Below are 23774 nucleotides of genomic sequence, written 5' to 3'. Positions count from 1 at the left end.
TTATAGAGATTATGGCAGTAAAATTGGCAGAAGTGTGTCAATTTATATTCACTGTGCTGTACATAAAATTTGTAGAAAATCAAAAAATAGACTTACAAGTCATTATTATAATCAATAAAACTGGTTTTCTTCTGGGGGGCACAGTGGCTTAGTGGTTAGCACGTTTGCCTCACACCTCCAGGGTTGGGTGTTCGATTCCCGTCTCCGCCTTGTGTGTGTGCATGTTCTCCCTTTGCCTCGGGTTTCCTCCGGGTACTCCGGTTTCCTCCCCCAGTCCAAAGACATGCAAGGTAGGTTGATTGGCATCTCTGGAAAATTGTCTGTAGTGTGTGATTGCGTGAGTGAATGAGAGTGTGGGTGCCCTGCGATTTTTGTCTACCAAATCTTTATCATGAACAGACATGCTGAGACACTAGACAAAGGGATGTGAAGACCCAAGACAGGAGGGCAACAATAAATGAGGTGGAGAGACATTGACACATGAGACTGAGGGACAGCCAGAGAGACAATGAGATTTAACACAGAGAAATAGACAGATATGAAACAAGGCCATAGTAAGACATGAGACACAGGATTGGCATGACATAGTGAGATAGCACAGAGAGACAGCAAGACAACAAGTCAGAAGGGCAGCCAGATATGACATAGAGGGTCAGTGAGATGTGAGACAGAGGGACAGTGATATGTGAGAAAGAGGGTCAGTGAGATGTAAGACAGGGGGACAGTGATATATGAGACAGAGGGTTAGTGAGATGTGAGGGGCAGTGAGATGTGAGGGACGGTGAGATGTGAGACAGAGGGACAGTGAGATGTGAGACAGGGGGACAGTGAGATGTGAGGGACGGTGAGATGTGAGACAGAGGGACAGTGATATGTGAGAAAGAGGGTCAGTGAGATGTAAGACAGAGGGACAGTGAGATGTGAGACAGAGGGTCAGTCTGAGATTAGATAGACAATAAGACTTGAGATGGAAAGAAAGTAATACATGAACACATGAGACAGAGGTACAGAAAGATTTACCACTGGAGAGAGAGAGAGAGAGAGAGAGAGAGAGAGAGAGAGAGAGAGAGAGAGAGAGAGAGACACGTCTGATGCATCAACAAAAAAAAGACTCCTCCTCTATTTTCCCGTCAGGCACTGGGGCTGTTCATGCTAGTAGCTATGTCTGTTTTTGTGAACCACCTCCGATGTGATTTGTAAACAGGTTGTGTGTGAGGTAAGCATCAGTGCCATCATTTATATGGAACACTTAATGTTTCGGCTTGTCTTTTAGCAACGGCTGTTTCATTTAGCATGTTTACTAAACGTGTTATATCTCAAAATGCTAACTGAGCTTAGCCCACTTGGCTAGCCTCTGTTAGGCTTTAGCTAGCTACAATGGTTAGCTAACAACACAATCGTTTTCTTCCCACTCCTATTCCGACAAGTCGCACTTCCTTTCATATGATTGGCTAGCGCTTCTCTTTATCCGCATTGTTATTAGTTATTGTGTTCTTCATTCGCTCTTTCTGCTGTCGATCAGCTCCCAGTTCCCAGTCAGCGCCCAGTAGGCGGGATTTGTCTTAATAGTGGTAGGAAATAAAGCAATTTAGCTTGTGTGCAGACGCAGTATTTGCTTTGTGCGGATATGGATAGCCGCATAATATTGCACTAATATTAATTAGTATAAAATAATTGTAATGCTGTTATACACTAACTTAGTTATGTCGTTAAACACGATTGTGTTTATTGATGAAAAGCTGTCTGAAGATACAATTGGATTGAAGACTCGTATTGAATCCCAAAGCCAAGGTTCCCAGCCCTGGTCCTGGAGTAGACTCTGTTCAACACGTTTCTGTGTTCAACCTGCTCCCATAACGCAGCATTCATCTACTCCTATCATTAACAGCCCTTCCTGAGTGGTGAAGTGTTTGTGTTTGAACTGAAATAAACAGGACAGAGGCTTATCCAGGACAAGGGTCCTAAAAAAGATGATGCATCATCTGTACTAAATGTTATAGTAAGTTCATTTATTAGATTAGATTAGATTAGATACAACTTTATTGTCATTGTGCAAAGTACATGTACAGAGCCAATGAAATGCATCTAACCAGAAGTGCATAGATGGCTTATTTACAGTGGCAGTGTAATAATAAATAAGGGTATGAGGTTATACAGAAGGTGTAGTAATATGTATGTAACTGAATAAGGGTAAATATAGTGTTTTTTTTATATACAAGTATGTTACAGTATGAAGTGGTATGACAGATATAGCTGTACAAAAGGAATGTTGTTATGCATCTATCTATCTATCTATCTATCTATCTATCTATCTATCTATCTATCTATCTATCTATCTACACACACACGTACATACATATACACAGAATAAATATGGATGGACACAGAAATGTAATGATAGTTTTTGGGTGGTGCAAGGATGCATGATTTTAAAGTGGTGCAAAATAGTGCAAAACACAGAAGAAAAAGTGACAGTACAATGGTGATTGTTAACACTATCAGCTTATCAAGTAGGTGTTGTATTTAATAAAATATGCTGGGCCTATATATATATACACACACACACACACACACACACACTCACACTATATACTCAGTGTTATTGTCCCTTTTTTTTTAGCCGTCACATTAAGAGATCAGGGATCTTTTTTTTTCTTTCATCAGAATAGAGTAGAATTAGGAGTCTTAAACCTTGATCAGTTTAAATGTATATAAATATATGTGTATATAGATACCATTTAAATGTTGTTCGATCCCAAAAATTCTGGAACCAAACGCACGTCATCTATTCATTTAAAGACACAAGTGTTTTAATTTGCTTTATTTTGCAAATCGTTTCCTCAGTTTTAAATGTCACTGGCAGCTGAAGTGTGTTATGGTGACGCAGCAGGTTAGAGTTCCAGGGTCCCGGGTACGATCTCGATTTTCCGCGCACGCTGTGGACGTGTCTTCAGTGACACCTAAGCTTGTGGCCTGTATCTGTGAGATTTTATGCATTGTGATGCAGCTCGTGATTAGTTGATTGAATCAATGCAGGAACAAGCAGGTATTCGAGTGCTCCTGTGAAAGGGATCAGTCAATGTAGTGTATGAGGACACGGAGGACCGGACCACAAGGGATTGTTTTGTTTAGGATTTATTTTTTGTTTAAAAAAGCGCTTCTTAATATCACCAGCCGGCAAATTCACAATGGAAATAGTGATCGTAACGATGTTACAGAATGTAGATTATTGTGCAGAAAAATAATTAATTTTATGTCTCACTTAATCAGCAGAAATGACTGATTCTCAACTGACCTCAGAGATGTTGAGGAGGACATTTTGGGTTAGCATTTAAATCTGAGACTACAGTCAGTGGAATCTGTATTATCAGAGTTTTACGGTAAATACTATTTGTCTGGAGATTGTGTACTCGTACCTGTAGACTTGGAGCAACACCAACTAATCGTGTGTCTATAAATTTGTCTATGCAGAAGAAGGTCTATGGTGCTTTTCTTTGAGTGTGTTACTTAACTCTGTGATGCAGCTGTTGGCTGTCATGTGTCTTGGAGGACTGTCTGTTATATGATGGGGCAAGTTTCTAAACTGGATAAAACTATTAAATTACAGGTGACCAAACTGCAGAGAAAATGTAATTAATGAAATAATTAATGAACAATTGTGTGTCTGCGTGCATGGCATCCCATCCAGTGTGATTTCCCCGTTCTAACCAAGGGTTCCCATGATATGATCCAGATCCATCATGACTCCAACCAGGATGAAGAGCTTACTGTAGATGATTGAATGAATGTTTGCTGAAGTTCAGTCACACTGGGGAGAAAAGTCATATATAACACATGTCTGTAATTTACGCTATAGGTCCAACTATGTCTGAGCTGTTTATGGAATGTGAGGAGGAGGAGTTGGAGCCTTGGCAGAGGGCAATACCGGAAATCAGTTTGATTGACGATGACGACGATGACGAACCGATATTCGTCGGGGAAATCTGCAGCTCCAAGCCGTCTCCTAACATCCGAACAGGTATGGACGTTGGCATAGCGCTCACGTTGAATACCTTCAGATTTAACCATTTCCGCTAAAGTTTCTTTTATGTGTATTTGCTGGTTTTATACAATAAATAATAATTTGTCAGTTAACAACTAGGAGAAACAGATGACCGTCCACACAGGTTGTTTTTTTTTGTCTATGAGATGGAAGGATTCGTAGGCAGTGTGTAAGCATATTATATTCTGTATGGATTTATTTAAGCAGAAACTGTTGTGTATATAGAGTACACTATTACTGTACCTGAATAGATGATTTAATTCAGATAAGTATCCAAACAGGAAACAAACAGCTTCTGGTTGCTATAGAAATGAGCTGGCTGACACTGAAATGAGAGATTCAAAATAAAAGTGTACAGTCGTATGCAAATGTTTAGGAACCCTTGACAATTTCCATGATTTTCAACAGAAATAACAGAAATATTCCTTTAGCAGAAATAACAGCCTCTAGACACTCTAGACTAATGAGTGTCTGGATTCTGGATGAATGTATTTTGGACCATTCCTCCTTACAAATCATCTCCAGTTCAGTTAGGTTTGATGGTTGCCGAGCACGGACAGCCCGCTTCAAATCACCCCACAGATGTACAATGATATTCAGGTCTGGGGACTGGGAGGGTTATTCCAGAACATTGTACTTGTTCCACTGCATAAATGCCCGACTTTGAGCAGTGTTTTGGGTCGTTGTCTTGTTGAAATATCCAGCCCCGGTGTAACTTCAACTTTGTGACTGATTCCTCAACATTATTCTCAAGAATCTGCTGATATTGAGTGGAATCCAGCCAACCGCCAACTTCAACCAGATTCCCAGTAAGCATTGGCCACACAGCCACACAGCATGATGGAACCTCCACCAAATTTGACTGTGGGTAGCAAGTGTGTTTGTTGGAATGCTGTGTTCTTTTGCAGCCATGCATTAGGCCCCTTATTATGACCAAATAACTCAATCTTTATTTCAGCACCTTATTCCAAAATGAAGCTGGCTTGTCCAAATGTGCGTTTGCATACATCAAGCGACTCCGTTTGTGGCGTGTGTGCAGAAAAGGCTTCTTTCGCATCGCTCTCCCTTACAGCTTCAACTTGTGCAAAGTGCGCTAAATTGTTGAACGATGAACAGTGACACCATCTGCAGCAAGTTGATGAGGTGGTCTGTGGGCTGTTTTTGACCGTTCTCACCATCCTTCCCCTCTCCAATGTTTATGTTCCTCACAGTGGACACTGACAGCTTATATCTCTGCAATAACTTTTTGTAGCCTTCCCTTAAACCATAATGTCGAACAATCTTTGTTTTCAGGTCATTTGAGACTTGTTTTGAGGCCTCCATGTTGCCGCTCTTCAGAAGAGAGTCAAAGAGAACAACAACTTACAATTGGCCACCTTAAATACCTTTTCTCATGATTGGGTGCGCCTGTCTATGAAGTACAAGGCTTAATGAGCCACTAAACCAATCGTGTGTTCCAATTAATCAGTGCTAAGTAGTTACAGGTATTAAAATCAACAAAATGGCAAGGGTGCCCAAATTTATGCACCTGTCTAATTTTGTTTTAATGCATATTGCACATTTTCTGTTAATCCAATAAACCTGGTCATGGAAAAAAAATCATGGAAATTGTCGGGGGTTCCTAAACTTTTGCATACGACTGTATATAAATAAATATACAGTGTTGATCCTTGTATACAATCTGGTCTAGAAGTATTTCAACAGTGATACAGTTGACTTTTTTTCCCTTCATACCTCCCCATAATGGATTTAAAATGATGCAGTCAGGATGTGATTTATATGTAGACTCTCGGCTACCAAATGCAAATTCAACACTTGGAAACAGGCCACACATTGATGTGAAACTGCTATCAGTCAGTCATCCATTTACTTTTCAGCCTGTGAAAATGGAGGGATTCTGAAAAGAAAGGGCTGTAATGATTAAACCTGACAGTAAAGCTGAGAGTTGGAGTTTCGATCACATCTCTGTAGATTCATTCCAGATCCATTCTGGTAGTGTTCAGAGGCACAAGTGTGTAATTGTACAAATCCCCACATACCCCTTCCACAGAAATCTGCCCTATTTGTAAAAGCTTTCTCTGTCAGTATTAGCCAGAAATTTTCTTATGCCATCACATTTGGGGAAATTTCTACTGGCAGACATTCATTATTTAATAGATTTAATTGTCTGATTGTTGTTTAGGTGTCGGTTTTCAGCGTAACCAACCAAATGTCACATTCCAACGGGTCACCTCACTGACGTCACCCCAAAAGGCTGGTCAGGCTCAGATAAACTCTGCCAAACAGTCTCCTCACCTCGCTGTTCGAGGTTCATCACAGCCAGTCTTCATCCCTGTCAGCTCCCAATCAGCACCACTGCAGACTGGACCGAGGTTACTCAACACTGTCTCACCTCAGCCCATCATCATCAATAATCAGGTACCCACACCTCGATGTCCACTGTATACACTTTAGCCACTTTATGTCCTAGATCAGCGTTTGTGTTACACATGGATTAACAAAGTGTGCTCTTTTGTAACGACACGTTCAGCTTTCTCTCAAGGGACTAAAATGCTATACTATGCAATGGCAGAAATCATGTCCACTGATATCCCTTGAATCACTTCCTTCTATGCCACCCAATCCCTGTGCCCCATGTTGCTACTCAATCCTCATTACTCATGTAATCCCTGGACCCTGCATTGCTACCCAGTCCCCACCCCAGCGTTGCTGCTCGATCTAGTTCGAGATGCAACTCGACCTCCATGCCACGTTTTTCTACCTGTTCTCTACGCGCCTCGTTGTCACCTCATCTTTACCCCCTGCATTGCAGCTTTAATCCCCATTTCCCAAATTACTCCTCAAACAATATTCCTTGCGTCACTACTCGTTCAACATCCCTCCTGGGTCTACTTCATCCCTGTCCCACATGTGGCTATTCAGTCTTGTCCCCATCATCACTACTCACTTCCTAAACTTGATCTTAGTCGATTCCAGTCTCCTGGTATACTGTTCTTACCTACTTTAATGGTTGTGTCCGGTGTTTTTTGCAGTGAAACATTAGTATTTTAACTATTTCCAAAAAGAATTTGCTGGAATAATTACAAATTATTTAGAACACAATGTATTAAAATGCTAAACAAATAAATAAATAAACAAACAAACAAACAGATAAATAAATAGAATAGAATAGAATTATGTTGTGATACCAACAAACAGTTTTGTTGAACATTTTTTTTTTTTTTTTTTTAGAATTTTTGCCTAGAATTTTTTTATTACAGTACTACTTGCTGTAGTAATGGAAAAAAAAGGAAATTATTACTGTTATTATTATGATTAATTATTAAATAATAATTATCATTATTATGTTTTTTATTTTTAGCACTTACACCCAGATGATGTGCGAGTTTGCTCAAGCATGTCAGTCATCACTGGGTCTATCAGATCATGTCGCTGATCTCATACTCATTTTTTTAACCTGATGGTTACTTTGTCTCCAGATATCTACAGTTCACATGCTAATGTCATGATGTGTGCGAGACAGTATTTGTAAGCTGTTCTGTATTAAAGTTAAATGACACAGTGGTTATGGTTCTAAATCCACCAAACTTCAATAGACTTGGACTTGACCACTATTTGGGTTTGGACACAGATGTTATATGTAACTTGAGTCATACGCTGTTAAAACGACTGCTTAGATGATATGTAAAAATGGATGATATGTGCAAAGAAACATGTCACATTTTTCATTTTTTTCTCATTAATCTCCATAGATCTTGTTTTGTATAAAGCAATATCAAATATACAGTTTTTTTTGTATTACTGAGAACGCTTTGTCATTTCATTTCGGGGTTGTATTTGGGCTAAGCATTGTTTTTTGAGTTGTACCAGGGGTCAGAGGAATTTAAAACAACCACCAGAACCTTATATTAAAGCCTCCTAAATCCACAGCACTGACATACAGTATCATGTTCGTATTAGTATAATTGCTTCTTTTGTTTAAAATCTGAACGAACGGAGCGCCGCAGTGATTTGACACGGACTGAACCGTACGGCTTTCTGTTCAAGCTCAGTGCTGAGTTTTGTTGGATGTGTTGTCTGAGTGTTTTGTATTCTTTTCAGGGTTATATAGTGGCGTCACCACAAAACCTCAACAATAATAACTCGTCGTTCTTCACATCCATTGGCTCTCCGTATCCTCAAGGAACATCGTTCACTGTTGTGGCAGGTATGCGTCATTTCTGATCTCTGCTTCAACGTAACTGAAACCGTGTCTGTTATATTTCTTTATTTAAAATGCACCTAGGATATGAAAGACTTGCTTTTTTGTTTTTGATTAAATTTGATTATTAGTTCCATTAGAAAATCTTGTATTCAGTTTTATTCAACTCACAGTGTTTTCTTCCTCGTTCTGATCCTTGTAAAAAAACACAGCCGGTCAACCGACGGTGCAGCCGACTTCCGCACCTCCTAAACCAGTGCCAGGTGTCATCCACCGGCCCCAAGTGCAGTTAATCCACAACAACGTGGTGACGCTGTCTAACGTCCAGGGCCCTGCTGACATCTCCACCCAGTCTCACTCCAACACCAGTCCACACTCTATCCAGCAAAGCCTTCAAAGCAAATCCAGCTCTCTGATCTCTTCCAAACACATCCAACCCACCCTACAAGCTGTGAACAACCGGGGTGTGTGAATTTGCATGAAAGATTATTTATGACATGATATGATTTATGTTAATGGTGCTAATCTAATCTAATCTAATCGTCTGTCTCTCCCCTCTCCTACTTTATCTTGGACCATAGATAACGGGAAAATGAAACGTAGCACCCTGCCCGAGTTGAACAACGGCACGTCTAAAAGAACTAAAATCGACATGGGTTTGTTTTCATTCGCTGTATTTTTTGACACATTTACTTTGTTTTCCACTAATTATTTTATTCAGCAAGAGAATTTTGTTTGCAACAGAGAACGAGAGCCCCTTGCCTAGGAAGTGTCCTAAATGTCATGTTCACTTTAACTTGATGGACCCATTAAAATCTCACATGCAGGTGAGTTTATCGGTCTCATTATGAACGTGTTTTTTTTTTTTTTTTCAATCCTGGTAAAGGGAGACTTTGGCATTCCTACTTGATATTCCTCTTATTTCATGTTTCAGATCTGCTGCCCAGAATTAATGGACACGATCCTCCCGTCAACCTCAAAGATGGACCGAGCCGCAATGCCGATGCGTCTGTGTGATGCAGAGCGAGGGAAGTTGATCATGCTGGTGTCAGAGTTTTACTACGGAAATTGCGAAGGCGATCAGTCTGCTGCACGCGAGCAGAAGTCCAACACGACATTCAAGTGCAACAGCTGTTTGAAAATCCTCAAGAACAATATTAGGTACGGCTTTCCACACCGAGCGGTGGCGTTCACAGGAATTTTGTGTAAATTTCACGTAAATGTTACGAATGGTCTATGGTAGAAAATGAGGTGCCAGTTGATCTGACACATTTTGAGTAAAACATGCTGCCAATAGTAGTTAGAGTTTTGCAGCGATGTAATCTAATTCTCTAAAATATGACACTACTGGGTCATGTAAAATCAGTCTGAGTGACATTAGTGTCATTATGTAGCGCATTAACCAGTGAAGTAAAGGAGAGCTGGTTATTATGTGAAATCGTAAGCTTTACATCACGCATAAAGAAGTAATAAACGTCTAAAGTCGAGCTGAAATGCGCATGAGAGATGTCAGGTTCTCAGATCATTGGTTGGGATTTTTATGGGCATAATGTAGGAAGATGGAGAGCATTACAGAGGGGAAAAAAATGCTTAAAGCTTTTAAAGCTGGTCTTGGAACTGGTTATTGGTTCAATATTATACTCATTTAATCATACTTGTATTTGTGGGGAAAAAAAACTTTGGATATTAAACGATATCATATGATTACATGAAATGATGTATTTCATGATTAATGATGGCACTCAAAAGCAAAGCAAACCGTGCTTAGTAAAAATATCAAAAGAGACCTATTGCATGCTCCTACAATATGTAGAAGTAGCATGCGTGTGGTTGACTTGAGCAGCGCACTCGGTCGATAAAATGAGCACAAGGTGAGATTGTGCACACAAACAGATTCCTATAGATGTAGCAGTGCAGCAAAGATTCAGAGCATTGACACGTTGCACACTGCAGTGTTACATTGTGAGTGCAAGATAGATTCTGCCCCTTTAATGCTCTAAATCTCTGTTAGAGATACTGTTTAAAACGGTTTTACCAGAGGACAAAACATGGAATTTGCGAGTGTTTCGGTTATGTCTAAGTTCAGCTGTGAAGTGTTTGCATGTCACAATCCTCAGTTGTGATGAAAAACTCAGACACTCATTGAGTATTTCTTTTTTCCCTAGACTACTAGAGACAGCATACTCATAGAAAAGTACCAACAAACCCCTAAACAATTAGTATTCTTTATACAAATATTTATATTTTCAAAGTAAATGGTGAAATCACACCAATCTCCGTGATGCACCAAGTGCTTGTTTATAAATATATATAGTAAAGTAACGTATGCCAATATTATCCTAGATTTTGTGTATTATGATGCTACAATTAGCCTGAAAAATGGAGGCAGGTAGTAAAGGAAGGGAATGACTGAGAGGAAGAGAGGGACTACTGCCTCCATCACAGCTCTGCCCCCTGTAGATGGATGAGATGTTATCAGCCTTCATGCTCCCCTCCTGGGTCCAGAGATGAATAATGGCCGCTAGTTTGGCTGGTGTAAGAAGTGTTGGTGTGATTAAATAACTTCACTCTGCCACGGCATGAGAAAAGCCTCGCTAAGCTCCTTTTAATGGGGAGACACGTTTGCAGTGTACCCCAAGTTCCAGCAGTCAGGGTCATGGTTCGCCCGCGAAAAGAAAAAAAACCCTATTAGGGGAGCTGAGGTAGCAGAACACGACGTCTGAAAAATAGGCCGGTGTACATCAGGGCAAGATGGCAAGCCGAGAGAGAGGGGGCTATAGGCAGCGTGAAGAGCAGCTCATCATTAAATGAAACAAAAAAGCCTGCTGTAATTGCCGGTATTATAATGGCTATTATGCATGCTTAGAAAGTGAGGCGTGAGGAGAATGAGTGCTAATTTATCTTTAGGAAAACCTTTGGGAGTCCAAATAGTGCTTTGATGCACATACAGGCCACATGCTGTTAAAAAGTCCCTTTTTAAACTAGCGACTTTGTAATTTGGTTTGTTATATTTAACAGTGCGTGGCCTTTATTCCCAAATGGCTGTGACGGCCAGTTGGCTCCTGCTGTTCGCTCTATTTGTGGTGCTTTTGTTCTGGTGGACAGATTTGATTTATAGAAGATTAAAGTAGGTGTCTGTTTTAATATGTTTAAACGATCTGTAGTGGTATATCGTCGTGTATCGCGTAAATAGGGCATGTTGCTTTTGAACATTTTGAAGTTCGGTAATTCTCAAGCCGCAGCGTGTCTATTTTAAGCAGCTCTTTTTTGCGGAGGAAAACAAAGCTTATGTTTTGAAAGAGTAGCCGCTTTGTAGTGGTTTACCTGTGTGAACTACGCTCATCTGCATAACACTGATTTCCGCTTGAATCAAAGCCTCTCCTGTGTAGGTTTGCACGCTGTAGTCAGCGGCATCCCCTCACTTCAGTTTCCCACACAGCAGCTCGCTCACGTTTAACTCTAATGTTGACATGAATGTCACACAGCACACGTCTCCCTGATACAGTCTCTGTGATGGGGTTTTTCCTCCATCTTCTTCCCTCATTTCTTACTCTTTTCCATCTCTTTCTGGTTTGATGTCTTGTTTTACTTTTGTTTCTTTTTCTCCTTTCTCTCTGTGTGTTGTGTATTTGCTTTTCTATTTGTTTCATCCTTTAGACATTTTTTGACTGTCTCTGTTTTTAGACTGTTTATTCTTTCATTTCCTGTCTTTTTATCTTTTTGTTTTTTCCTGTCTTCCTCTCTGTCTTTTTACTTGCAGATGCAGTTCATTTGAATAATTCTCTCTATCTGTCTGTCTGTTTATTTATACACACACACACACACACACACACATTCATCTATCTATCTATCTATCTATCTATCTATCTATCTATCTATCTATCTATCTATCTATCTATCTATCTATCTATCTATCTATCTATCTATCTATCTATATATGAGAGAGAGAGAGAGAGAGAGAGAGAGAGTAGAATTTGTGGAAAGGTTTATTTATCAGAATCAGGAAGAGCTTTATTGCCAGGCATGTTTTCACATGCGGGGAATTTGTTTCAGTGACAGAAGCTCCACAGTGTAACAGAAAGGCATATACAGTGTAGACGAAATTGTATGTACACATTTACAGGTGTGAATTGTGCAGTTTAAATATACATATCCAATATAGGCAATAAATTGTATGTACAATTTGCAAGTGTGAGAAATGTGCAATTGAAGTATACAATATATACAATTTGTATGTACACGTGCAGTTTTGAATGTGCAACTGAAGTAAACAGTAAACAGTATAGACAATATGGAAAGGTGTGCAAGTATGAAATGTGCAAATTGAGGTATACATGGTACAAATGTGCAAGTGTGGAACATGCAATTAGGTGTTGTGTGTTCCATGGTGTTAATTGTTCATCAGATGGATTGCTTGAGGGAAGAAACTGTTCCTATGTCTGGTCATTCTGGTGCTCGGGGTTCTGTAGCGTCGACCAGATGGCAACAGTTCAAAGAGGGAGTGAGCTGGATGTGAGGGGTCCAGAGTGATTGACTTTGCCCTTTTGCTCACCCTGGAGAAATACAGGTCTTGGAGAGTGGGGAGAGTTGTGCCAATGATTCGCTCAGCAGTCCGGACTACCCTCTGTATTCTCCTGAGGTCGGATTGGGTAGCTGAGCTGAACCAAACAATCACTGAGGTGCAGAGGATGCATTCAATGATTGCAGTGTAGAACTGTTTCAGCAGAGATCCTGTGGCAGGTTGAACTTCCTCAGCTGATGAAGGAAGTACAACCTCTGCTGAGCCTTTTTCACAACGGAGTCAATGTGAATGTCCCACTTCAGGTCCTGGGAGATTGTGGTTCCCAGGAATCTGAATGACTCCATTGCTGTCACAATACTGTCCATGATGGTGAGTGGGGGGAGAGCAGGGGGGTTTCTCCTGAAGTCCACCATCATCTCCACTGTCTTGAGCGTGTTCAGCTCCAGGTTAAGGCTGCACCAGACAGCCATCCGTTCAGCTTCCAATCTGTAGGCAGACTCGTCACCGTCCTGGATGAGGCCGATCAGTGTGGTGTCGTCTGCAAACTGCAGGAGCTTGACAGAGGGGTCATTAGAGGTTTTATTTATTTTTATTTCAGTAATTGAACTCAAATAATGAAACTCGTGTATTATGTAAATTCAGTACACGCAGACTGAAGTACTTTAAGTCTTTTGTACTTTTAATTGTGATTATTTTTGTCTCACATTTAACAAAAATCCACCAATTCACTATCTCAAAAATTAGAATATGGTGACATGACAATCAGCTAATCAACTCAAAACACCTGCAAAGGTTTCCTGAGCCATCAAAATGGTCTCTCAATTTGGTTCACTAGACTACACATCATGGGGAAGACTGCTGATCTGACAGTTGTCCAGAAGACAATCGTTGACGCCCTTCTCAAGGTGGGTAAGCCACAAACATGTATTGCTGAAGAAGCTGTTCAGAGTGCTGAATCCAAGCATGTTCACAGAAAGTTGAGTGGAAGGAAAAAGTGTGGAAGAAAAAGATGCACAACTAACCGAGAGAATGGAAGCATTGAGAAGCTTGTCAAGCAAAATCCATTCAAGAATTTGGGTAAACTTCACAAGGAATGGACTGAGACTGGGGTCAAGGCATCAAGAGCTACCACACACAGACATGTCGAGGAATTTGACTACAATTGTTGTATTCCTCTTTTTAAGCCACTCCTGAACCCCAGACAACATCAGAGGTGTCTTAGCTGGGATAAGGAGAAGAACTGGACTGTTGCCCAGTGGTCCAAAGTTCTCTTTTCAGAGAAAGTTTTGTATTTCATTTGGAAACCAAGGTCCTAGGAAAGGTGGAGAAGCTCATAGCCCAAGCTGCTTGAAGTCTGGTGTTAAGTTTCCACAGTCTGTGATGATTTGGGGGTGGAATGTCATCTGTTGGTCCAGAAAACTCACCAGACCTGAACCCCACAGAGAATCTATGGGGTATTGTCAAGAGGGAAAGGAGAAACAAGAGACCAAAAAATGCAGATGAACTGAAGGCCACTGTCCAAGAAACCTGGGCTTCCATCCCACCTCAGCAGTGCCACAGACTGATCACCTCCATGCCATGCCGAACCGAGGCAGTAATTAAAGCAAAAGGAGCCCCAACATGTGTTAAGCTCATATACAGTAAATGAACATACTTTCCAGAAAGCAAACAATTTACAAAAAAAGATTTTTTTTATTGGTCTTATGAAGTATTTTAATTCTTTGAGAGAGTGAATTGGTGTGTTTTTGTTAAATGTGAGCCAAAATCATCACAATTAAAAGAACCAAAGAATTCAACTACTTCATTCTGAGTGTACTGAATTTATATAATACATGAGTTTCACTATTTGAATTGAATTACTGAAATAACCAAAACTTTTCCATGACATTCTAATTTATTTAGATGCACCTATATTTGAGACAATGTCTATTGTAAAAAGCACTATACAAATAAACTTGAATTGAATTGTATGTGTATGTATACATATAGTTTTAATTAGTTATTCTCATATCTATTATTTCACTATTTTTCCTTTTCTTATTTCACTATAAAGTGTCCTTGTACTGTTTGTGTCCTTTGTAGCCACACAAGATTTTGTTGTATTGTATTCCATATAATATAGTATCTTATTTCTGTCTCTTTCAGGTTCATGAATCATATGAAGCATCATCTGGAGCTGGAGAAACAGAACAGTGAGAGTTGGGAGAGTCACACAACATGTCAGCACTGCTACCGGCAGTATTCCACCCCGTTCCAGCTGCAGTGCCACATAGAGAGCGCTCACAGCCCCTACGAGTCCACCAGTACGTCAGCACAAACCACCAGCACCATCTCATGTATCCACAACTATAATCTATAACTAGCTATAACACTCAAACCCACTAATATACTCCAGGAGACAGGATTAAGCAGCCAGATTTATTTTCAATACAAACCCTGCAATTAACTCTTAATTAATTCTTTTATTCTTGTGTGTTTTTTTATTTATTTATTTATTTTATTCCATTTTAGCTAATTGTAAGATTTGTGAACTGGCCTTTGAGACGGAACAAGTGCTGTTGGAACACATGAAGGACAATCACAAGCCAGGAGAGATGCCGTACAGCTGTCAGGTACAACGGATCTCTCCGCATCGCCATCGTTCAACGTTTCTCGTCACGTCCTGTTTATCTCACCGCTGCATTTCTGCTCACAGGTCTGCAACTACCGATCGTCATTCTTCTCTGACGTCGAGAACCATTTCCGCACCGTCCATGAAAACACTAAAGACCTTCTCTGTCCTTTCTGCCTTAAAGTCCTGCGCAGTGCCCACATGTATATGCAGCATTACATGAAACACCAGGTGTGGAAGCTGTGGGTTTGGGTTTATGACACTGTTTGGGGTTTAACCATGGAGGGAAGCATCCTCTTAATAATGCTGTTATGTTAGCAACTCATTTTTTAACAGGATTTTTGCAAACCAGGTTTAATGTGTGTCAATCATCGATTTAAGCAGGTGAAGGACGAATAGTCACTTACCAAAGAGCAAATAAGATAATCCTAAATGGTATATTTTATTTCTTAATGTGACACTTTCCTAGTGGAAATTCTTACGCTAAACCAGAGCTGCATCTCAAATGTATAAGTATAAGGCGTTAAAAGCATGTAATGTGACTCTGCTTGCTTTAGCAGAATACGGTGAATGTTGAAAAGTAAATCTTTTTTAAAACGTATTGGAATTTTCAGCATGAACACACTACCTACACTATTTATACTACAAGATGCCATAGAATAGTGCATGAGTACTTGATTTAGGACACAGATTTACTAAAGTTAATGATTATAATAACCTTCAGATTTGGAATAATTCTGTATCAGTTAAAACCTTGGGCTATGGGATTTTTGTGTGGAATCAGATAAAAAATGCAGTTGGTGAATATGCTGTTCAGATTATTTACAATTAACGTTTGTGGGAATGACAACCGGTGCAAATTAGGGGTGATGGTGTCTAACGGAGGTCTAACCGAGATTAGAGGTGGTGAGATACGATAAACTAAAACCATGAAGACGTGAGCGTTCATCGTGCTAATAAGGTCAACGTGAATAAACATTTTTTCACAGGCTATGTTTAAATTCTGTTTTACTCTTAAAACACCGAGCCATAATATTATAGGAAAGTTCAAATGGTAAAACTTTCCGATCGCTTCGTGACACTAAGACATAATAGTGCGTACGCTTATTTAGACCAATTCAACCAATCGAATGGTGTCGTATTGAAAAAACCTTTGAACAAAACAGGCATTCGCATGTTTAATTCCTGCCAAGACATGCTTTTTTTTTGCTCACGTGAATGACGCAAATCCTCCAGAAATCTTGCTACTTAATCAGCTTACAAATTGGTCTGCTAAGTTTGCATGTGATTTTTATATATATATATATATACACACACACACACACACACACACACACAAATCTTTCATGAATCTGGGCTTTGGAGGTGTTTAATTTTGTAGGTCAGACTCCGCTGTAAGAGAGTTCTGGTCTTCGAGAGGTGAAAGCCCTCGTTTCTCATTTCTGGGTTTGGGGGCTTGAGGCTACACACGTCTGAAGTCAGCAAAATGTGGAACTCGCTTGTGAGTGGCCCTGTTGGTACAATCTCAGAGCTTGGATTGATTTGCTTGTCTGTCGAACAACTTGGTGCAATACATAACCGTCTGACAGTGGAGACTACTTTCCTATACAAGACTTTAAAGGGATTTTTCCCCCCAGCAACAGGAACCGAGACTAACTGAGTAACATTTTAAATGAGAGGGGAAAAAACACCCAAAACAATCAACAGTTATATGATGTGGTGTCAGAGACGGAGTGAAGATGTTAAAGTAACCCGTTATATAGAGCAGGACATTTACTCTGACTGTAATTGTTACTAAGCTGTGAGTGAAACTGTGCATGTGATCACAATTTGTAATCTTTACTTCACAGAAAAAAGGAATTCAACGCTGCGGAAAGTGCAGACTGAATTTTCTCACCTACAAGGAGAAAGTGGAACACAAAGCGCTTCATCATCGGACTTATAAAAAACCAAAAAGCCTTGAAGGACTTCCTCCAGGAACGAAGGTTTGGATGAAGTACAAGTTATTAATAGTAGTAATTGCATTATCGGTTTCTGCGGTGGCGTTTGATATCACACAAGTCTGCTATATGTATCTATATATATATATATATATATATATATATATATTCACATGAATCAGACCGTGATATTTATTGTGCTCTGCATTCTGACCTCTCTGATATTCCTAGTACGTTTTGTATTGGTGATTTGGATTCAGCGCTCTGAAATGGCACAGTCGAATTGTGGCTTGTATCATACAGCAATAAACTCACCGGTCAATTTAATAGGTGTATATCTGCTTGTTTACGCAGTTATCCATTCAGCCAATCACGTGGCAGCAGCTTAGTGCATAAAATCATACAGATACAGCTCGAGAGCATCGATTAATATTCACATCAAACATCAGAATGAATTAAAATTAGGATCTCTCCGACTGATGGTGCCCGATTGTCTGGTTTGAGTATTTCAGACTGGAATATGATATTTTTTCTTTCTTTTACTGTCCGGTTTGGTTAAATCAGTGCCCATGATAGCCTCAGATCTATGATGCCGGCTGAGAGCCGTGGATCCCGGGGTTGTACTCTGCTTTTGTAGCTCATCCACTTCGAGGTTTGATGCTTTGTTCATGCTGAGATGATCTTCTGCTCACCACAGTTGTACCGAGTTACTATAGCCTTCCAGGCAGCTTGAACACGTCTGACATCTCGTCAGCCACCTTGATCTGTGATACTCGGTATCGGATAAGTTCATCTCCGGCCGTCTGTGCGTGTTTTAATTGAAGGCATGTGTCATCCCCCGGTCCCTGCAAGCTTAAGCATAATGCTGAGAATAAAAAGAAAATTACCCGGACATTTCTTCATAGCAGGTGTAAAATGGAATGGACATGTTTTGCTGATTTATTTGTTGTAACAGATGGTTCTTTTTTATAGAACTGTTTTTTTTTTTTTTAAATGTGTCACAGGATTTTATTGGCACAGGGTTTTGCTTTGGCTTGCACTACCCTACATGATTTGGCCCACTTTTTAGTTACGTGGTTCTGACTTTAACATATGAATTATTGTTGCTGGGGTGTTTTTTATTTTTTTATTTTATTTTATTCCTTTCACTGCACTATTGTTTTTTTTTTTCCCCCAGGTGACAATTCGAGCTTCATTCAGTGGAGGATCTACGATGTGTCCCTCCACTCCTGGCAAGTCGTACGTCAACCTCATCCCCACGAGCCTAGAGACGGTGAAACCGACTGCTCACAAGTCCAACTCCAACATGGGAAAGATGAAGACAACCCAGAGCAATAAGAACCGCACCTCCTTACACAACACTGAGCTCAGAGGCTTAAAGTGAGTCCTTAACTTACACGCTCGCAAAGCTAACCTCTTTTTGTGTGTTCTATGTTATGTGAGGATTCTACATAAAGGATTCTACATTCTTTACCCACAGACTTGTCCCTGGAGTACACAAATGCATCGAGTGTCAGAATGAAGTTACAGAACCATACAGCCATTACCCTGTTTCACTGAAATGTTTTGTATGCAAGTATCGGACGAGCTGTCAGAAAGCTTTCAGACGACATCGGCTGAGGTAAAGACGGGCGTGTTTAAATTTGAGCCCAAAGTATGTCAAGATACAGTATATGTTGTAGGTGTGTCTCTATCCAGCGCCATTACACTTGTGTGTCTTATCTCATTAAGGTTTCACATCAGCTCCTCAAAACTACGATTAAACAAGGTGAATAGGCCTCTGCCAGGCGTACGGTAAGTTTTCAGTCCTGAATGAACTTTCACTAGTTCACAGGAATTTATTTGATATGAAGAAAAGCAATCGATGAATCTCTGAACAAAGCTACGAATATAACTTGAGCTTGAATGGATAGTTTGCAGAAGTAGCCCAAGATCCTCTTTAACTTCAATGGACATTACAGGAAGAGATTCTGTGCAGTTATTGTTGTATTTAGTAAATATTAATAGTGCAGGTGCCAGTACGTGGAAGTCGGGGGCCTAATAGTTAGAGTTTGACTTCTAACCCTAAGGTTGTGGGTTCGAGTCTCAGGCCGGCAATATGGGTCAATATGGGTCACCGTACTTAGCCGTCTGTCACGTCACGTACTTTTAGAACCAGTGTGTAGTCACTTTGCAGATATTCAGAGTTGATATTATGTATTACGTATTAAAAAAGTGTCTGATCTCATAACGATCTGATTTGCAGTAGTCTGACTCTGGTGTGTTTGAACTGTGAGTTCCTGGCCGACGCGTCTGACGCCAACCGCATGTGCGAGCACCTAATCAGCAGACCTAACCACAGCTGCCAGGTCATTTTAGAGACAGGTAAAATATAATCTCTCACACAAGACATCTCTGCTTTGTTTTCCCTGCTTGAATACTCAGACTTAGCATGATTCTCTTCTACACTTTGCAGATGCAGATTCGACAGCGGAGAGGTGAGCAGTTTGATTAGCGTGGCACTAATTCCACATTACAGTGTTTTACGCTATAGCAGAACGTAACCTGGAGCACAGAAGTGATTAGTGAGCATAAAGGGAAAGGTTCTGGCTTATTGGTTGGAGGATCAGGTTCAAGTCCAAGCGCTGCCACTGTTTGGCCCTTAACCCTGTCTGCTCCAGGGGCTCTGTATCACGGCTGACCTCGTGCTCTGACTCCATCCTCCAAAGTTAGGATATGTGAAGAAAGAATTTCACTGTGCTGTAATGTATAAAGACAAAAAGCATAAAACCAAACAGGGTCCGATCGTAAAGGGTTTTCAGTTTTGTTGGAGTTTTTTAATTCAAATATATCGCATTTTTATATTAATGAGCCTATAATTTCATATAGAAAAAAAGACAACAACAAAAGTTTTGCACGACATAAATCACGCTAGGTACGGTTTGATTAAACTTATCAGGAGACTGATGTTTAACAGTAAATTAAGCTAAAACTCAAAAGTCTGACTATTCTCTCTATATGCACAATACTTGGGTAGTCGTGCAGTTTGAAACCAACCTAATGCACACCTTTAGAGATACAGCAACAAAACAAGTGAAATTCTGATCTTACTCCATAACATCTATTTCTCATCTACTTTTTACTGCATGTTTACTTTAAATAATGATAAGACAATATAGTATCCTATAAATGCCATGTCTTTGGAACCTTTTCCTGCATCAGGCAGCCAGAACAATAATCTTCAGACACTGAAATACATATCGTATAATGTGTGTGTGTGTGTGTGTGTGTGTGTGTGTGTGTGTGTGTGTGTGTGTGTGTGTGTGTGTGTGTGCGCGCGTGCAGTATTCCTGCAGTGACAGTATTTGTGTCAGGGCTAGAAGAATGTGGACAGTGTGTCATTAAGCAGGGTTACTGCTCAGGGGAAGAAACTGTCTCTATATCTTGAGGATCTTATTTTGATTTCTATTTATCGTAATTTGGTCACTCGCTATTGTTGCTCAGGATTGTTAAGCATTACCTCTGAGGATTGTCTCTGCCATATCTTCGCTCTCAGCGGAACGCCATGATGTATTGGGAGACAGTGACACCAGACGTCTGGTGCTTTTGTTAAACGTAGAGGGCAGAGTTGTAAGGAGAAAAGGATAAAAATAGAGCGAGCGATTCACCTCCACTGATTTAGATAAATTGCCCTTTGTGATGAAATACGTGTGCAATTTCCAACTCTCCGACCCTCGAATTCTATGTAAATATCATTCTTTGTGGAAAAGCCATCACTTATTTTGTTAGTCTAATTTGGTCGCACGTTAAATGGTGTGCAGGAGACACGGTGTAAATGAGGAGCGAGCTCTGGCCTTAATTAGCGCAAAAAGGAAAACAACGTAACTAATGTGCAGCAGAGAGAAAGGTCCTTAAGAGTCAAAGTGAAGTATTGCAGGATCGAGGTGTAAGAAAATGCTCACCACTTTTTTTTTTGTTATCCCACAAGAACTGACACTCCCCAAGAGAGTCTTTCACTAATCCACCAGAGAGCTATTGTTCTGTACTTCAGACTTAAAATAGATGTTCGTCCTCGGTTTACTTTATCCAGTTAATCTCTTTGCATTGCTTTTTCCTTAACTGTTGATGTACTGTAATGCTGGATAATTAATGCGGTGGTCACTCAATTACTTTAGTCTTGGCTTTCTCAGGTAATTAGCATAAGATCGATATAAGCAGCTCTAACGGTGCTTATATCTTGTGTATCGGTTTTATTGTCTTAAATCGAGTTCCATTATATAACGAGCATGATTCTTGTCTCTTTACCTAGGTTGACTCTTTCTGACACTGATAAGGTGAGTGAAGATGTTACTTCCTGCTTGAAATACTTTTCCTTTGCCTTCTCATGTGTGCATCACATGTACCATTTTGTTCCCTAATGTTTCCTAACAGGTCGAGGACCAAAGTCCGAAAGCAGAAGCGAGCAGTTCTGACAGGTAATGAGGTTTCTTTATATTACCATTCATATGTACAGTATAATCATCCATATGAATTCCATCCCTCTCATCTTCAGTTCCAAGGTTTCCTCTTCACAAGTATCCACCGTGAAACCAGGGCTGAACGAAACGGAATCTCTGAGCATTGCTAATGTGTGGAGCGAAGTATGTGTCACTGAGCCAATTAGAAATGAAGTTACGCCAACGCAGACCGTCCACCAAGACGCAGAAGAGAAGGCGGGACCTGAAAGTGTGGAGCCTACAGCCGAGAGTGACTCGGTGAGGACAGAACCTCAGGATTCTGATGCTCCCAACAACCCTTGCAGCCCAATCGAAAACGGAGGCGGTGTAACAGCAGATGACTTCCTGAATAAAGGTGATAAGGTGGCGTCTATAAGTGTGCACTCCCTGCTAGAGCCTCTCACTCCATCCAAGGTCCTCGAAGGCGATGAAGCTGAGAACGTGCCAGAACCGACGAAAGGCATTTCACCTACCTGTAAAAGAGACTTGGAGGAGAAGGAGGAGGAGGAGGAGGAAGAGACCTCAGGCCTGATAAGCACCTAGACAACTTTAGCTTCAGGGTAGCATAGGACAAGAACACATCCATTTTTACTTTTACATCTTTTTTAATCTAGATATAAAACTTACTTAACGGTTGTTACTTAATGTAAGACTTTTAACGATTATGGAGTGTTCATCTCTTGGAACTGACAAGAAAAAATGCTGTTTGTGACGAAACTTGAATTGAGATTGATTGTGTTACTGTGCTCCAGTACAAAGTATTGCCTTTTATAAAGAACCATTGTCCATTTCAGAAACAAACTGAGAGACTGTGAAGTGAACTCTTACCATAATCAGCATTGCTTTTTTCCCCCCACCTAATTTAATACCAGGAACTGGCACACAAGGAACCTTGAATTATCTTGGACTTTAGGTGAGACTGTGTCTCAGTGCACTGAATGATATCACAGTGTACCCAGCTGATAAAAACAGCCTTCTCCACATACACACACAAAAAAAGCTTTAATGTTTTAATGTAAGATATTCTTTTATATACTTTTTTTATTTGGAAAAGGAGGTTCTATCATTCAGTTACACTGTTCTAGTCACGCTGGACAAAAGCACAATGGGTTTTAGAGGTAAGGCTCCATCAAATGTCCTCGCTCTAATTAAAACGAATAAAGCTGAACTTCTCTTTTATTACACACCTTGTGTTACTGTGCTGCTTGATGACTCGTGGGTTTCTTCTCACCATTTCATTAATAAGACAGTTTCAGAGTCAAGCTACACGCGATCCAGACGTGTGCACGTGGGACGTCAAACAAATCTTTTATTTGAACAAAAAGACACTTGATGGCTGAGCACTTTAAAATAACACGTTTCAGTCAGGGTTCAGGTGGAGGATTTTTTGTAAAATTATTTCTATATTTGCCTTAATTATCGCTATTGCCAGTGTTACACCTCTTTGTAGCCTTAAAGTAAAGGTATGTAAGTTTCTGCACAGGACCGTATTGTTTTTAATGTATCTTGTGATACATTCAATTATAATATTTACAAATTTAGCAAACCATTTAAACATTAAAATCTTCACCACTTAAGCCCATAAGCACAAAACTGATTTCACTATACACGCAAAATTGTCGATGTGTTAAAATGTGCTAACATCGAGAGTTTGCGTTCCTTCTCCAGAACATCATGCATCTTTGGATATGTTATTACAGCCAGTGAAAAGTGGGTCTCCGTTTGCTTTCTTTCTGTATACATAGTAAGATCGTTGTGGACGTCATGTTTCTTTAGTGTAAATCCAGCATAGAGAGTTCGGGGACAGAAGATGGAACTCATCTAATTAAATTAAAATAAAATTTAATTGAACTAGTTCTACATCTTCGGTACATTGGTTGTTATAAATAAATAAATTCATCAGGAAAACAAATCTCAGTGTTTTCACTGGCCTAAAACCTTTTATTTATGTTATTTAGCTATTTTCCCTTACATTTTCTACTG

At 40.1% G+C, this 23774-nt stretch overlaps 1 protein-coding gene across 2 annotated transcripts; it reads left to right on the top strand.

The window, feature by feature from the left end:
• The first annotated feature begins 1084 nt into the window (after nucleotides 1–1084).
• On the top strand, nucleotides 1085–22975 carry znf280d (zinc finger protein 280D). 2 transcript variants are annotated; one of them, XM_047820239.1, is made up of 20 exons: nucleotides 1085–1216; nucleotides 3857–4018; nucleotides 6225–6460; nucleotides 8144–8249; nucleotides 8456–8707; nucleotides 8825–8899; nucleotides 8988–9070; nucleotides 9178–9404; nucleotides 14911–15068; nucleotides 15277–15377; nucleotides 15461–15607; nucleotides 17227–17361; nucleotides 18494–18696; nucleotides 18797–18937; nucleotides 19048–19110; nucleotides 19565–19680; nucleotides 19772–19793; nucleotides 21605–21629; nucleotides 21727–21770; nucleotides 21848–22975. In XM_047820239.1, exons 2-20 carry the CDS (start codon nucleotides 3865–3867, stop codon nucleotides 22332–22334), a joined length of 2775 nt encoding a protein of 924 aa, XP_047676195.1. In that variant the 5' UTR covers nucleotides 1085–1216; nucleotides 3857–3864; the 3' UTR covers nucleotides 22335–22975. The 2 variants fall into 2 exon arrangements, with proteins under 2 accessions (XP_047676195.1, XP_026992914.1); XM_027137113.2 differs by having other exon boundaries at nucleotides 19562–19680.
• Nucleotides 22976–23774: the final 799 nt, after the last annotated feature.

This window comes from Tachysurus fulvidraco, chromosome 1 (assembly GCF_022655615.1).
Source record: "Tachysurus fulvidraco isolate hzauxx_2018 chromosome 1, HZAU_PFXX_2.0, whole genome shotgun sequence".
Lineage (NCBI taxonomy): Eukaryota > Metazoa > Chordata > Actinopteri > Siluriformes > Bagridae > Tachysurus > Tachysurus fulvidraco.
This window is presented reverse-complemented; position numbering and strand designations above follow the sequence as displayed.